The sequence below is a fragment of the Prunus avium genome, chromosome 6 (genome assembly GCF_965620075.1).
Source record: "Prunus avium chromosome 6, drPruAviu1.hap1.1, whole genome shotgun sequence".
Classification (NCBI taxonomy): domain Eukaryota; kingdom Viridiplantae; phylum Streptophyta; class Magnoliopsida; order Rosales; family Rosaceae; genus Prunus; species Prunus avium.
The window spans coordinates 22829309-22847440 of NC_142289.1; the positions used below are offsets into that span (position 1 = coordinate 22829309).

The 18132-nt window shown below is 34.6% G+C and overlaps 1 protein-coding gene and 1 non-coding gene across 2 annotated transcripts; both read right to left on the minus strand.

The window, feature by feature from the left end:
- Positions 1 to 13335: 13335 nt before the first annotated feature.
- Positions 13336 to 13442, minus strand: LOC148293849 (U6 spliceosomal RNA). Its single transcript, XR_015836942.1, has one exon. It is a non-coding gene; the product is annotated as a U6 spliceosomal RNA (small nuclear RNA).
- Positions 13429 to 16786, minus strand: UMAMIT21 (nodulin MtN21 /EamA-like transporter family protein). Its single transcript, XM_021974598.2, has 7 exons — positions 16531 to 16786; positions 16370 to 16432; positions 16132 to 16248; positions 15520 to 15781; positions 14943 to 15101; positions 14453 to 14604; positions 13429 to 13774 (listed from the first exon to the last, which is right to left on the minus strand). Exons 1-7 carry the CDS (start codon positions 16701 to 16703, stop codon positions 13597 to 13599), a joined length of 1104 nt encoding a protein of 367 aa, XP_021830290.1. The 5' UTR covers positions 16704 to 16786; the 3' UTR covers positions 13429 to 13596.
- Positions 16787 to 18132: the final 1346 nt, after the last annotated feature.

Sequence of the window (18132 nt, forward strand, 5' to 3'; positions counted from 1 at the left end):
GTTAAATAGTACTACAAAGAAAAATACTTTAAATAGTTAAGGGGACTAACCCTGGATTATAAGGGACCAAGAAAAATTGATCCCCATCTGCTGTTTTCAGGCGGTTTGACAGGTTTTTTGTTCGGTCTGATAGAGATCCAGATTGAGAGCTGAATAGCCCAGGGTCCACGAGGCCAATAAGGTTTACCATATTTGCCATTTTTAAATAGTCAAATAGGTATCTAAATATATGAAATTCAATTAAATGAGATTTTAATTTAAAAGAAAGGGAAATGTAAAACAAAATGGGATTTCTAGAATTACCTCATGTATACTGATATCACTGTGGCTCCAATCTCAACCGTGGAACCAAACTGCAAAATATCTTTAGGGAAGAGGAAGGTATCATGCTCAAAGCCAAACACTTCCTTGGGCATGTGAACTATCAGAGTCTCGTTAGAAGGCAACAACTTGGTCTTGACAAGTTGGCATAAGGCTAACAGAGGAGGTGGCATGTCTAGCTTTGAGAGATCCTGTTACAAGAAGTAAATAAAGAAATATAAGTTAGTTTGTGTGTGAACTAAAATAAACGACTCTAACTAAACCCAAAAAACAGACGTGGTATATAATATAAACGACAGTTTCTAGTACATACTGACGGAGGAAAGGTTATAGACGTCGGTAAATATATAACCGTCGTTGTGTAAAGGTTATAACGTCGCTACACTAAAGAAAGGTCTTCTAATTAAAATGCAGTTAATGCTTTCATGAAATAGACGACGGTTTATAAAAGAATTAGACAACGGCAAAAAAGACAGTCGTTATTTTCAATGCCCAATAAATTGCAAAACAAGTAAAAGCGTTGTGGTATTTAACTCAAAACGACGGTTTGTGGAAGAAACAGATGTATTATTGTTTTCCAACGTCGGTAAATATATACCGTTGTTGTTTGAAATGTTAACGTCGGATATTTAAAAGAGCGACGTCTATTTAAAATTTAAAAGGCAGAAAAAGAAAATATCAGAGATTTTATCGTGTCATCTTGCTGTTTTCCAACAGTATCAGCATCAGGCTTTGGATCTTCTACCCCCAAAGCTAGGGGTCTGATATTAGTGGCCCCAAAGTAGCTTGCCTTATCAAACTTTGGATTTTTTGGGCTTTGATCTTGAGGGGGTAAAGGAATTGAAGGAATTGGAGTAATTGGGGTTTTGAGCATGTTGGGATCAAAATTAGGAACTAGTTGATGGAATTGTGCCAACATAACCTCCCTCTTTACGGAATTGTGCCATTATACTTTCCCTTGACCTCGCCTCAATCCTCAAGGTCTCTTCTCTGACTGCCTCCATCAGAGTTTCCTTCAATTTGTCAGCAAATTTTACTCTTTGCTGTCTCGGCAAATTGAAGAACTGAGTTGGGGAAACGCTAGCACCAACTCCTCTGACTCTCCCACCATGCTCGGGGGTTCTCAAAGCCAGAGTCAAGATATCATTGCTCCCGGAGACAGTCAGAGTGCCTTCGGAGACTTGCTTTTGCAAATCATCCTAAAAGAGAGAAAGAGAGATTGTTAGACACTAAGCAGAGTGTAAAATAGATAAATAAGCCGACGTAATATATCATTTACAACGACGGTTTCCTTAAATAACTGACGTAGTATTCATTTAACATGTCGATAGTTAAATACCGTCGTTGTTTATAATTTACAACGTCGGGAGAAAAAACCCGTCGTATATTCAAAAGCAAACAGATTAATAGAACATAAATCAAAGACTGTTGTAGTATTTCAATTAAGACGACGGACTATTGAACAAACAGATGTAGGACTTAATTTCATACGGCGGCATAAAATTACCGTCGTTGTATAAACATTCTAACGTCTAGATGAGATAAAACCGTCGTAAATTTTAATGAAGAAGTGAAAAAACTCTATTGAAATATGCATTCTTTTCCAGAAATTGTGCACCACAAATTTCAGTGAAATAGACAGAGAGAGGGAGAGTGTGTGCGTGAGTAAACTTAAAAAAAAACGGCCATCTCCGGAATTTAAGCTATCGTATTAATTCTATCTAGACGTCTGATTTATGCAAAAACCGACGTGCTATTCTTTTTGAAACGGCGGTAAATAAAAACCGTCGTGGTGTTTATTTCATAACGTCGGTTATTTAAATGAGCGACGTCTATACCAAAATAAAACACTCTATTTTTCAAATTTAGAACAGAGTTAGTGAGACTTACGATTAATTTTGCCTTCTCTGCAACCTTTGGATCAGGGATGTTTCCTGTTTTATCTTCTCTTGCCTTCTTCCATAGAAGAGCTCGATCGATTTCTTCACCGAGCATGTTTTCTTCTAATTCATCCTCCAAACCTACATACCCTTTTCGAGACAACCTATGGCTGTACTCCAATTTCTCCCTCCTCTGTTTTTGCCCAGAATGCACAGCCACAAAATTTGGGGATAACCTTAAAGCTACAAAGGCATCCCATTGCGATTTCTCTATGAACTTATAAGGCTCAGGGGGTTCTTTTAACTTCTCCTTGTCATGTGCGAATGGAAGGATATACTGCCTAGTTACGTTATACTTGAAATCCTTCCATTTTTGGCAGCAAACAACAAGACCATCTTCTTGCACCCATCCCCAATAACATAGGCCATTTGAACAGCTTCCCAAATTTGCTCATTCAGGTCCTTGGGCAATTAAGTCCATTTCTTGTCCACAAGAGGGACTCTGGTGCGTGCCAAAACACTAATGTAAGACTGCATCTCAACAGCAGCCTTGCCATGTGGTCTACCCCTTTTATTGAACTCAACCACAGGCTTAATCTTCTGAATTTTCCTCTTCACAACACAGCTCATTGTGTTGATACCGCGGGTGGATTTTGGCTCCTCAACAAATGTGGCTATGCTCGAGTCTTTCTCGGAGGTTGAAGAAAATCTCATCCTCTTCGAGGGTTTGCTTTGAACTGATTTTCCTTCTTCCACTTGAGCCTTTGAAACTGATTTGGCTTCATCCCTTTGAGCCTTTGAAACTGATTTGGCTTCATTCCTTTGAGCCTCTGACACTTGAGCTTCCTTGTTTTGAGATTTCGAAACCATTTTTAATTAATCTGCAAGAAAAACAACGTCGGTTATTTAAAAAGAACGACAAAATAATAAAGAAATGATGTCTGAAAAAATACAGCTGGGATATTTAATTTAGGACGACGGTTGTAAAACAACACTGTCGTTGTAAATACAACACCACGACGGTAACACGAAAACAGCGACGTCCTATTAAAGAGTCTCTCAGACCATGTATGGAAATAAGACGACAGTTTTATCTCATTCATGACGTAAATGTGTATACACCATGTCGGTTATTCAGCCTAAGAACCGACATGGTTTAAAAATTACAACGTCAAACACAAAAGACAACCGTCATCTTACTGAGATGTGATACAGGAAAAACAACAGTTCTTTCTCCCACGAGAAGACGGTTTTATCTTGTTTCCGACATATTAATTGTCACACCATGACAGTTATTAATCACCGTCGTGCAGTTTGCATTAGGTCGGATTTAATGACCGTCGTGAGAGTGATGGACTAATGAATTTAATCAAACCAGTGAAAGATTTCCTCATTTTGATGGAATCTTGTTTCCAGACTCGTTCTTTCAAATGAAAGATAAAAAAAAGGAAGAGATTGAGAAAAAACCTTTGGCGTGCAAAGAAAGTTTCCTTATGACATAAGAAAATGGTGATTTGGAGATGAGATTCAGACGATGATGCTTACGAAGCTGCTTTTGGGAAATGAGAGGGAAACTGAGATATTTTATCGGTGAGAGAGAATGTAGAACATTAGGTCAGGTGATGAAAAGTTTATATATTTTCCCAGAGTTCAATACAACGACAGTTTTATTAAAAACTGCCCTAGTATTTAGTTATAATGATGGAAAATAAGTAGGAACCGACGTGGTTATCACTAAAGCCAAACGACTTTTGGAATTCCGACGTGGCTATTACGGCGCTTGTTTATCTAAACAGACATTGTCCTTCGAAATTCAACGACTATTTACTTTAAGAAACCGACGTGGTTACTTTAGGGTTCTGAAAACAACGTCATTCTCTTGTTAATACACGAAAAAAGTTTACTTTGCAGAAGTGGAATTACATGTTACCCCTTAGAGCATCTCCAGCGCAGGAGAAGAACCGGGCAAAAGGCCCCCCTCGCAAGCCCAAGCAGCTCCAGCGCTGCAGCCTGCAGCCCGGTTTGGCGTGGGTCCCACCAGCCCGGGCAAGCCCAAGGGCAGGTTTTGCCTGGGCTTCAAACCGAGTTTTGTGACGTCATGCTGACGTCACGCTGATGTCAGCGAGCAAAAAAATATTTAAAAAAATTCAAAAAATATCCAAAAAATTTTCAAATTTTTTTTTTTAAATACCAAAAAATTATAGATGTTTTCCCTATAAATACATAACAATTTTATTCACTTTCTAAATTGTTTATATTTTGTTGCATAATATTTTTTTCCTTTCTTGCCTTAGACTTGCCCTAGACTTAGGGCTTGTGGGTGGAACCACAAATGCAAAGGCTGACACTATTCAAGTGAATAGTGGCAGCCCTTGCTTGCCATTGCCTTAGACTTAGCCCTTGTGGGTGGAGATGCTCTTATGCATAACCGACGTTGTTGATTTTAAAAGTCGTTGGCCTTAGTTTACGGGATGACGTGGTTAATTATATTTATACGTTTCCAATTGTTAAAACACAACGTCGATTAGTTAAATATGACGTCGCTATTTGTAATATAACCGACGTGGATATTTACGATAATTTGTTTAAATATGATTTTTTCACGTGTTTTTTAACTCTCAGTTTTCAATTAGGGTTCCAACTTCTTCTTGCCCCTGGCTCAGTCTCATCAACTTCTAAAAAATTGTCTTTCTGAAAGCAAATGTGGACACTTTATTTTATTGATTCAATAGGTGATCTATGTTTTTAGTTGCGTTTTCTGCTTTATTTCACTCAATAGGGGATTTCTTTGTATAAATTTATTTACAGTAATTGTCTTTGGTTTGCAGAATGATTCCTCACAAGACCAAGCGTGGTGCAGCCGCACTTGCCCGTTTGAAGGCATACAAGGGTGTCCCACCTCCTTATGATAAGATAAAGAGGATGGTCATTCCTGATGCTCTCAAGTGAGCTTTTCACACTCGTTTGTTGATTTTGGAAATTATCTGATTCCTGTAGACAAGTACTGTTTGTTGGGCAAGCTTTCATCTAATTCCTGTACTTACAAATAGTCACTAATGAATTTATCTGTGGCTGTGCAAGAGCTTGAGAACAAGAGGAAGGAGAGGGCCCACACTACTAAAAAAAACCCCTTGCGCGACCAAACTTTGCGCGACGAAACAAAATTCGTCGCGCAAAGTGACTTTGCGCGACAAATATAAATCATCGTCGCTCAAAGTCTTACGCGACTCAATTTTGCGCAACGAAAAACAAATCGTCGCACAAAGTCACTTTGCGCGACAAAACTTTGCGCGACGGCAAAGAATCGTCGCGAATAGTAACTTTGCGCGACGAATACTAGAATTCGGTGCACAGAGTTTTGCGCGACGAATAGTGATTCGTCTCACAAAGTATTTACAAAAATAAATAATAAAAAAATTATTTTTAAAAATTTTTGGATGCCTTTGCGCGACGAAATAATAATCTTCGTCTCGCAAAGTCTTTACTAAAATTAAATAAAAAATAAAAAAAAATTTGGATGACTTTGTGCGACGAAATAATAATCTTCGTCTCGCAAAGTCTTTACTAAAATTAAATAAATAAATAAAAAATTTGGATGACTTTGCGCGACGAAATAATAATCTTCGTCTCGCAAAGTATTTACAAAAATAAATAAATAAAAAATTATTTTTAAAAATTTTTGGATGCCTTTGCACGACGAAATAATAATCTTCGTCTCGCAAAGTCTTTACTAAAATTAAATAAAAAAATATAAAAAAAATTTGGATGACTTTGCGCGACGAAATAATAATCTTCGTCTCGCAAAGTCTTTACTGAAATTAAATAAAAAATAAAAAAAAATTTGGATGACTTTGCGCGACGAAATAATAATCTTCGTCTCGCAAAGTATTTACAAAAATAAATAAATATTTATTTATTTTAAAAAAATTTTGGATGCCTTTGCGCGACGAAATAATAATCTTCGTCTCGCAAAGTCTTTACTAAAATTAAATAAAAAAATTAAAAATAATAATCTTCGTCTCGCAAAGTCTAGACAAAAATAAAAAAAATTATTTTGTTAGAAAAATATATTATTGTAGTTCGGATTGGGTTTTTGTTAGAAATATATATATTTTAAATTGACGATCAAATTGGTTCATTGTATTCATATAGGGTCAAGGAATGTAGTTGTAAAAAATCATCAAAATCGGAGTTAAAATAACTGTTTAATCGTGATTTTTGTTTATAACCATCGAAAAGTTTTGTCCCATTACGTGATCTCTGAATGTTTATTTTTTCCGATTTTTGGGGTATACGATCTCGAAGTATAAACAAACAAGTTTGACAGTTGGATCGTTGAAACTGGTTTCATAGAATACATATGCTATTAAAACAATATTCACTAACAATTAAGAGTTTATTTATACTTTTGTTAAATATAACATAAGATTTTGTGGTATCCACTAGTGTAAATATTTTAAATTGACGATCGAAGTGGTTCATTGTATTCATATAGGGTCAAGGAGTGTAGCTGTAAAAAATCATGAAAATCAGAGTTGAAATAACCGTTTAATCGTGATTTTTCGTTTATAACCGTCGAAAAGTTTTATCCTATTACTTAATCTCTGAATGTTTATTTTTTCCGATTTTTGGCGTATATGATCTCGAAGTGTAAACAAAAAAATTTGACGATTGGATCGTTGAAACTAGTTTCGTAGAATGCGTATGCCAAGAAAACAATATATTCACTAACAAATAAGAGTTTATTTATACTTTTATTAAATATAACATAAGATTTTGTGGTATCTACTAGTGTAAATATTTTAAATTGACGATCGAATGCAATCATTGTATTCATATAGGGTCAAGGAGTGTAGCTGTAAAAAATCATGAAAATCAGAGTTGAAATAACCGTTTAATCGTGATTTTTCGTTTATAACCGTCGAAAAGTTTTATCCTATTACTTAATCTCTGAATGTTTATTTTTTCCGATTTTTGGCGTATATGATCTCGAAGTGTAAACAAAAAAATTTGACGATTGGATCGTTGAAACTAGTTTCGTAGAATGCGTATGCCAAGAAAACAATATATTCACTAACAAATAAGAGTTTATTTATACTTTTATTAAATATAACATAAGATTTTGTGGTATCTACTAGTGTAAATATTTTAAATTGACGATCGAATGCAATCATTGTATTCATATAGGGTCAAGGAGTGTAGCTGTAAAAAATCATGAAAATCAGAGTTGAAATAACCGTTTAATCGTGATTTTTCGTTTATAACCGTTGAAAAGTTTTGTCCTATTACTTAATCTCGGAATGTTTATTTTTTCCGATTTTTTGCGTATATGATCTCGAAGTGTAAACAAACAAATTTGACGGTTGGATCGTTGAAACTAGTTTCGTAGAATGCGTATGCCATGAAAACAATATATTCACTAACAAATAAGAGTTTATTTATACTTTTATTAAATATAACATATGATTTTGTGGTATCTACTAGTGTAAATATTTTAAATTGACGATCGAATGCAATCATTGTATTCATACAGGGTCAAGGAGTGTAGCTGTAAAAAATCATCAAAATCAGGGTTGAAATAACCGTTAAATCATGATTTTTCGTTTATAACCGTCGAAATGTTTTGTCCCATTAATTGATCTCTTAATGTTTATTTTTTCTGAATTTTGGTGTATATGATCTCGAAGTATAAACAAACAAGTTTGACGGTTGGATCGTTGAGTAGCTTTAAATTTATTTATTTTGTACGTATAACACTTAAGAAATTGAATAGTATATGTATTTATTACTAGCTTTAAATATTTTTTAAGACTTTGCGCAACCAATTGGTATTTCGTCGCGCAAAGTATACTCTCAAAATTTGGGCGTGTACCAAAAATGGGAATATTTTTTTAAAAAAAAATTTCGACTTTGCGCGACCAATATATAAATATTCGTCGCGCAAAGTATACTCTAAAAATTTGGCGGGCACCAAAAATGGGATTTTTAAAATAATAAAAAAATTTCGACTTTGCGCGACCAATATATAATTATTCGTCGCGCAAAGTATATACTCTAAAAATTTGGCGGGCACCAAAAATGGGATTTTTAAAATAATAAAAAAAAAATCGACTTTGCACGACGAATATATAATTATTCGTCACGCAAAGTATATATTCTAAAATTTGGCGGGCACCAAAAATGGGATTTTTTTTTTTAAATTTCGACTTTGCGCGACCAATATATAATTATTCGTCGCGCAAAGTATATATTCTAAAAATTTGGCGGGCACCAAAAATGGGATTTTTTTTTAAAAATTTCGACTTTGCGCGACCAATATATAAATATTCGTCGCGCAAAGTATACTCTAAAAATTTGCCGGGCACCAAAAATGGGACGCTGGAGTATTTTGGTCGCGCAAAAGTTTGGGCGACCAGAAATTCGTCGCGCAAAACTGAAAAAATTTGGCGGGCACCGAAAATGGGAATTTTTTTTTAAATTTTTTTTAAACACTTTGCGCGACCAATATATTGTTTCGTCGCGCAAAGTGATACATTCTTTAAAAGCAAAATAACTCCTCCACCATTTTCTCAATGTCTTCTAAATCCTACCATTTCTCTCTTTCCCACTCCCCAAATCCTACCATTTCTCTCACACTCACTCCTCTCACTTAATCTCTCATCTCTCTCTCTCTCACTCACTCTCTCATCTCTCTTTTCATCATCTCTCACTCTCACTCACTCTCTCATCTCTCTCTCACTATCTTCTCTAATTCTCTCACACTCACTTCTCTGTAAATTTTAAATTTTTTTCATTAATATGTGTTTTTGGAGTTAGTTTTGAGTTTATGCCAATTATTTGTCATTATTTTATGTTATTGTTTTGTTATTTGACAATATTTGTTTTTTTTTTTGGTAGGGAATTGTTGAGGCTTTGATGGCTAAAGTTGAGGATTTGATATAAGAGGCTTGTAGATTTTATTATTGTACTTTGTTAATTTAAGTGTACATTTTGAATATTATGTATATTGGATAATTTGACCACTATTTTTCTTATGTAATTTTATTTTGAATATGTCAATTTAAATTAAAGTAATTAAGAAAAATAAAATCATACAATTAAATTAAATTTAAAAAAATTAATATAATGAAATTGATATAAGAGGAATAATTAAAAAAAATTTCAAAAACCTTGCGCGACAAAATATTTCGTCGCGCAAACTATTTAATTAGTTTATTTTAGTTTAAAATTTTCAAAAAACAAAAATTTTAAAAAATGAATATTTCGTCGCGCAAACCTTTGAGTGACGTTCACATTCGTCGCTCAAAGTACACTTGCGCGACATTAACTTTCGTCGCGCAAAGTAATTAATATTCGTCGCGCAAAGTTGTTATTGTCCGTCGCGCAAAGTTTTCAAGATTCGTCGCGCGAAGTAATTAATATTCGTCGCGCAAAGTTGTTATTTTCGTCACGCAAAGTCGTCATGATTCGTCGCGCAAGTTGTTATCCTTCGTCGCACAAAATGGCTTTGTGCGACGAATAATTTTGGCCGTCGCGCAAACCCTTTCTCCACGAGTTTTGCGCGACCAAATTTTCGTCGCGCAAACTTTGTGCGACGAAATTTCCTTTGCGCGACCAATAATCATTCGTCGCGCAAAGTGGTTTTTGTAGTAGTGCCAGCTTACATATGAGAGGAAGAAACAGTTGAACAAGCTGAGGGTGAAGGCAAAAAAGGTTGCCGAGGAGAAACACAACCACGATGCATTGGGTCCTCAGCTAGTATTTGCCTTTTAAATATTGCTCCTTTTAAATATTGATCAGTAGAGATTTGCCTTTTAAGACAAAAATGTTGTTGAGGATTGACCTGAGAATTAAATTTTGTTTTGTGTTAAGATACTTGGTTGTTCCTTGTGATGGTTTTAAGTATTTGGGCAGTAGTTCTTTCTGATAGATATTAAGAAAGATATTACCAAAATAAATAAATTAATTAATTTTAAAAAACAATAAAAATAAGACGGCAGTTTACAGAGAAGGCAGACGTATAAATAGAAAAAATACGACAGTAGTGTTGTAGGTACCGACGTAGTACACTCCAAAATAATAAGTCGATAAATTAATCTCTCGCGTCATGGTACATTGATTTAACACGTCGTTGTTTTGTAATATACTGACGTGGATTCCATTATATTATACGACGCGGACTAAGAACAGTTGGTCGTGTTTAGTTAGGAGTTAACACGGCAAGTTTTTTGGTGAACTGTCGTCTTTATTTTCTACGTTGGTGGATTCATACCTGTTGTCGTTGTTTTTTGGTCAGATTTTAACTCTGAAGAAAACCTTTTTAATAAGACGACGCTTTTTTATTTGTGTGCGTCGTTTAAAAAAAATATTCAACAGTACCTCCATTTTTTAGTTGTTTAAGTCACTTATCCACAATGGTTTTTTGTTACCGTCGTCTTTTTAAACACAACGACGGTTTTTTGTTCTACCATCGTCTTTTTCTAGTCGTCTTTTTCACTTTTTGCAGTAGTGTCAGACTATAAAATTCAAATCATCATAATTAAAATCACATAAACTAAACTAAAGTGGAAACAAACTATAGGACCAAAGACAAAAGTTTCTCTCAACCCTCTTCTTAAGTTGAAATTAATCTCGTATATACTCATTAGTAATGTTATTTGAACACACCTATTCTCATTCTCTTTGAAAAAACAAAAAGTAAAAATAACAAATATTATCAACCGATTGACCATTGATTTTCTTTTTTCAAAAGAATTTTTTTTTTTCACAATGTTTTTCAAAAGAATCTTGACGGCACTAATACTGCTGCTGATGGATACAACGCAAAGTAGAAATTCAACTTCATCTATCCATACACTTAACTTGGTGGTTGCATGCATTATTAATTTAATTAATCAAAGTGGTATGAGAATCCCATCCCCACCCACAAAGGTTTATTTATTTTATTACTTTGAGAATCTCACCCCTATAAATATAGAATATATTGTTGCTACTTTGTTTACTATATTATTGTTACTGTCCTTTTATTAAAATATTTTATTGCTACTTTACTTTCACGTAGCTGTTTTATAATTCATAATGATATGCTGCCTACCTTTGAGTATTTAATATTCTTGTTTAACTATAGTTCAAGAAAGAAAGGTAGTCTAAGTAAGATAGATTCTTGTTTATGTGTGACAGGGCTCCAATTTTTGTATGGCATTATTTTTATAAAGTTGAAATTAAAGTTTATGATACTTCCCCTCGCTCAATTTATCTCATTTTCAAATTTCATGATCATTTCAAAAATCACTTCACCTTTAACAACACAATGACCCACATTTAAAAAATTATTCATTTGTTTTGGAACAACAAACCTCTAATTAATCCAACACTTTCCTTCAATAAAATGTTTAATTATTCTAGTTGATGACTTATTTTGTCTGTTTTAGTTCAATGGAACTTACCATATTTAAGCCAAAATGAAAGTACATGTGCATAAGTTTTTTTTTTAAAAAATTTCTAACCCTGGACCACTGAAAAGTCGGAACTGGCCCTTCCCTCACTGCAAAGAGTTTCTAACTTGTCGTTGTGCAAAGATAACTTTCATGTGTCGAAAATGGAATGACATAAAGTAGCTATCATTACCATTAGAGTCCCTTTACTAATTGTCAGTCTATGATTGTTCCCGTGAAAAAAATGGCAATCAGAACACACACAATTAAAACATGATATCTGTGTTTATTCAGTGATGCATAAACGAAGGAGTGTCAATTTGATGAGCGTTTCTATAGAAATTAATCTTGGGACCATTTTTATATGTGAATGAGTTGGAACAATTATGATACGATTGTAGGCTGCATGTAAATTGATGTGGAAAGTTTTGAAATATCTACATACTGAGTCCAATAACTATCTATAGCTACTTTCGAAACCATTAGCTCTTAGATGCCACATGTGATCTACTTAATCCATCTCTCTCATCACCCCATATGTGAAAGGGAACTACATGGACAATGGAGGAAATTTGGAAAACTAGTCCTTTCTTAATGTATGAAAGATTTAATTTTTTTTATAAAGAATTTTAGAAATATCTATATAACGGGGATAACACTGTTTTGCTATTCCAATCAATCACGTCCTATCACACGTGATAAGGATTTCACGTGACTGAAAGTAATTGGATGGGGATAGAAAAACAGTGCTATCCCCGTGACATGCCAGTTCTTCTCCAACTCAAGACCTCCTCGATGCCCATCGAACCCTTTGAGCGGTTCATATTCTAAAAGTCTAAAAATCTAGGTCAAAAGTCTTTAATATGACGAAAATTTGGTTTCAAAGTTTCTCAACAACAATGGGATTATTGGACCACTTGAAGGCTACTCAATAACATTCAACATTTAACATTTAACATTCATGAATGTTGTTGATTATTGTTGGATTTAGCATGTGATGTTATAAATTTATAACATTGCGAATAGGACTGACGACTTATAATTTATCAGTACTGGGAATGCGACACACATATGATAATGAAATTGGAGGAAAACTTCAAAAACAAGTCATTTATTGCAACGACTATAAAGATTTACCTGCAAGCGCAGTTAACCCAATTTCTCAGTTGAATTTACTTTATAATAGTGAATAAATTGAAGGTGTATTAAATGCTGGTTAGGTATTTAGGGCTTCAAATTTGTTATGGACTCTAGATTGATTTGATTTAGATGACTAGCTAGAACTATTGTTTGATTGAATTTGATTTAGGATCACCCAAGGGGTAGTTTTCTTTTGGTGACATCAAAGGGGAGTTTTTTCTTTTTTAAGGGACATGTCCAAGGGGACTTATCGAACTCTCTGAGTGTCGTGTAATACATAAATAGAAGGACATAATGTGGAGAATTTTACAGAGGAGTTGTAGTTCAAATATTTATTATTGAACCTGATACTTTTTGTCCAAATCTTCTCCCTTAATATCGCTTGTATGAACCAGTGAAGTTACACCGTAAATGTATTGCACTCACCGTCAACATTGGAGCTGAACCGTTCACGTATCTTGAACAAAGTTAGAGAGTGATAATAATTGAGCAGTCTATATTTTATTGTGTTTATCTCTCTACTTTTACTTTAGTCTTATACAATAGTCGTTTTGTTTGTTTTAAATTTGGATCATATCTCGATTTATGTGTGTCATCAATGCGCAGGGCCATGCTATATATAATCTACTCTGTATTTTTTGAATTTTTTCAGATGTCCGGAAGAGACTAGTCTTACAAGTTATAACATAAATAGCAGTAATATTTTAGAAAACACAACCACCATAATCCCCATTAGTTAACTGGGATTGGCAACCATACGACATCTACAAGAGCTGGATTGCATCTTAATTTAAGAAGTGAACTAAACTATATTATATATGTTAAACAAACAAGGTTGGTTCAGCGATGGTGGCCTCTGCCTCTTTCAGGTGCGCACGTTCCTTTTCAGGTTGAACTGGAACTGATAAGCAAGTACCATTTTCCATGCTCTTCTGCTCTTTGCTTTTTCCCCACAAAACACTGTAAAGGCTCGCAGCCAACAGGATTCCACCTAAAACACTGCAAAAAGGAGAGCCACATGAAATGATTAGGACAATCGATCTACCCATCATCATCCGAATGCAAACAAAACGTCTACGTTGAATAATTATTCACTTTATAAAGTGACGTTATTTTCCAAAGAATATGAACTTCTTTTCTTTTCTTTTTCGTTAAGTAAAATAATTTTTAAAAATAGATGGTTTGGATTGTTGAAAACAAATTTGTAGGCGACCCTAAAGGGTGTCCCTCAAATAAAATTATTTGAGAGATCCCTCAATAGAAGGGGACCGTATATATATAATTTGGGAAATTAATAAAATACTAGCCTCTTTTGTTAAATATATAGATATATAAAAAGATACAAAGAATTAAAAATTAGAAAGAAAATTAAAAAGAATGAAAAATATTTTTGTTCAACATGGACATTCTCAAGGGTTTTTGAATATTTCAGGGTTTATGACTTCTCCCTTTGTATATAAAATATGAAAAGAAAAAACCATAAGGTGTGGTGCGAAATTGTCACCTCCAGTTGGCAAGCTACCTAGTGCCTCAATAGCAGGGGTTCAAAACCCGTTGGAAGCACTTTGTGGCCAGGAGCAAGCCGAACCCCGAGCGGGGATTAATCCCACCCTTCGGGTGTGGGGACACCTCGTGGTATTTACCAAAAAAATATATATATGAAAAGAATTCATTTACCTTCCCAAACTGATGACCTCCCCTAAGAGCAACACCGAGCCAATAACTGTGATGATGAGATTTAATGGCTGTGACATGGCTTGGAAAACTGGCCCCTTCTTCTCAATCACATATGCTTGCAAGTAGTATGAAACGCCGGTCACCATGATGCCCTGATTGTTACCACACAAGTCAAATTTTAACTAAAAAGAAATGAAACGTGAAAATTTAAACCAAAAAAGAAAAATTTAGTCACTAAATGGACCCACCTAAACCTGATAATTTAAACCCCATTTTCTCCAACTTGAATCTTACTTATGCAACAAGCTTTACAAAGTTCTTTATTGAACCCTTTTGCCAAGACTAAAATTCTAGAATAACCTACTTCTTTGGCAATGATCTTAATCATGTCGGGTTTTTGTTTTTGTTTTTATTTTTTTGTTTTCTCTGCTGCCAGGACAAAGTTAAAGAAGGAAAGGGTTGCAGAGAAAAAGGCTTAAAATCTGCTTACACAATAAGCAATTGCAAGTAAATTAATGTTCCAGCCCAGATTCCATTGACTAGGATCTCTTTCCAGAGCGATGGCAACAACAAATGACTGTGCTGCACTTGACAGGCATTGTAGACTTGTGAAGCGTAGCTTTGCAGGGTACTTTACAAGAAGTTGAGCCTGTTCAGCCAAGCCAATAAAACACACTAAATTAAACCACCATCAGCATGCATTTAAGTTTTAAAACTAAGCTCGTCTATTACCCAAAAAACTCAAAAAATATATGGGGTCTAGACTTGTGGAAAAAGCCTTAATTTGCAGATTAGTGGTTTCAGATTCGAACCTATATGGCACTTTGGCAGTGTGTGCAATAAAAATCCCCCTCTCTCTTCCTAAATTTAGCAAAAATAAAATAAAAACAAAAAAAATTTGTCAATGGATTCCCTCCACAGTGGTGGTGGATCCCCCTCCCCCATGGCACCCTGTGGGGTTTCTTTCCTCCGATATAAAAAAATAAAAATAAAAAAAAGCTAAAAAATATGAAAAGAGAGGAAACTAAATTAATTAAGGGTATAGGACAGAGAAGACTGGTTAGTACCTGAAGTACAAGCCACAAGCTCCAACAAATAATAGAAACGAGCAGGAGGAAACAACCAATTATCCATCTGTGCCCAGAAGAAGAATCATGAGCTTGTTGTTGGCCTTGATGGCTGTAATGAGACTCCAAGAGGTGATGATGTAAAAAAGGCTTCAACTGGGGTCCCTTGTAAAAACAAAGGACTGCCACACCTGTCATGCACACTACCAGGCCTGCAACCTTTGCAATCCCAGCTGCTGTCTTTATCTTCACTTTCTCCATCCTGCATTTTAATAATAAAATTGAAATTATTAATACCTTCAAGTACCAGTGCTGCTAATGAAGTAGTTTTGGTTTGGTTGGTGAAAAAAAGTCATTAAAAAATAATAATAATAAATAAATATATATGTGAGCTTTAACTTGTTTGGACCGCTGCTGATGATGCCTTATGGAAGAAGAAAAAGAGAAAATGGTGGACAAATATAATCTCTGGTATCCCCTTCCTTCTAAAAATCTCCTTTTGTGAATCAATTTCAATTTATATAGAAACAGAAGATGAAGAGAGAGAGAGAGAGAGAGAGAGAGAGAGAGAGAGAGAGAGAGAGAGAGAGAGAGAGCAAATTAAGCAAGTACCTGAGCAAAACTGCAAAGAAAAATGTTCCAACAGGTAGACAGTTAATGGATGCCGCACCCAAAGCCGCTGATGTGTAGGTAAGGGCAATGCAATAAGCATTTATGGCCAAAGTGATCCTGAAATAATAAAAAACCATTGATTTTTTTTTGTTTTTGTTTTTGTTTTTTTTTGCAAGAGCAATGAACAAATAATTATGAACTTAATAATTATTAGAAAAAAGATTAAAACCCTACTTACCCCAGAAAAGACAGCATAAAAATCTTGCAGAAGGTCACAACAGAAAGAGGCGTTGCACTTTTCCTGGAATATATCCCAACCAAAACCAAAAACCAATAACGAACTGTAGATTTGTGATTGTGATCATAAGAAGGAAAAGAAGAAGCGAAGTTTTTAATTACCTTTCAAAGATCATGGCAAGAGGGGACATGAACAGAGCTCCTGCCATTTGTCTGTAGAAGACGAACACGTAGCTGTTCATACCACGATTGAAAGCAGCTTTAGAGAGCAAGATCATGCCTGCATATATTATCTGTATGAAAATTACTGCCAAATAAGGTTTCGTTGAACCCATTGATCACAAGGATCGATATAGGCTTGAAACCTTTGGACAGCCTTCAGAAGAATTCAGATCAAGCAGAACTTAGTGACTGAATGGAAGTGCTTTTATATACTTTATATAGCAAGACCCCTTTGCCTTTTTTTTTTTCTTTCTTTCTACTTTGTTATTTATTTCGGTTTCGTATTCATAATTCACCTCCTCATACCATACCATACACTTCCAACGTCCCTACGCCACGTTTGGAAGGTGAGACAAATTGGATATGACATTTTCCCTTTTGGCAGCCTTGTCCAGTGTTTAGGTTTTTACTTTTTCGGATTGAAAAATGCAAGAAAGATCACATTATTTTAATCGTATTTGTGTATCACATAATACGACAAATGATGTGTATATGTCGTGTTAATTAAAAAATTAGTTTATTTTATCGAATGTGTAACCAAATGTAGTCACTTTATATTTATTAGTGTTTTTGATTTCCCATGTGTAATGAATGTTACAATAATGAGACTGAGACTAGTAATCTTAGTAGGGCAACTGTCCCACGTAATTATGGAAAACTAGTTTCCTCCACGGGATGGGTAGGGCTGGACTTGAAATTAATGTCAATGCTTAAGACCACGCTATAGTATATCATATATATACACATGGAAAATGATGCACTTGGAAACAAAAGAGAAAAAAATATATAGTACACCACACAACAATTGAAATTGCTAGTGTATTTTATTCTCCAAGCAATATCTAATAGTTCTTTTATTTTATTTTTTAATAAAAAAATTATGATCATCAATGGGCAACCAGTTGAATCATTTTCATGACTGTTCCTCTTGATTGTGTAACATCATCACCGATGACTAATGGCAGATCCAAAGGCAGAAAGGTCAAAAAAAAAAAAAAATTAAACAACCACATAGGCAGTCTTAGGTTTATTACTAATTAATTATAGTCTATATAGTATATCAATTAATATAAGCTTATTTATGGATATGCCCTTGTGCTTTTGAAATAGTCTCAGATTATCACATATTCTTTGAAATGTCTCAATATACCACATATACTTTCATTAAGTGCATGTTTGGCATTGCTTATTGGGGGTGATAAATGATTTTAAAAAAAATTTGGGAAGCCCAACCCATTTGGTAAACTATGAGAAAATCACTTACTGTTAAAAATTGCTGTGATATAAAGCTATAAGGGAAAACAACTAATGAGGTGCTTTTATTTTCTGATTATACAGGAATTAGTTTCGAAGAGGTGATGGATCTAATGATTATACGAGAATCAATACCAACAACACTTTTAACAAAAAGTTTACCAAACGCCAAACTGCTTTCTCTTATAGTTGATTTCTCTCACAACAAATCTAACAGCGATTATTTTCACAGCACAACAATACTAAACTGGCCCTAAGTGTCTCATGTTAGTGATTCCGTTAGATTTG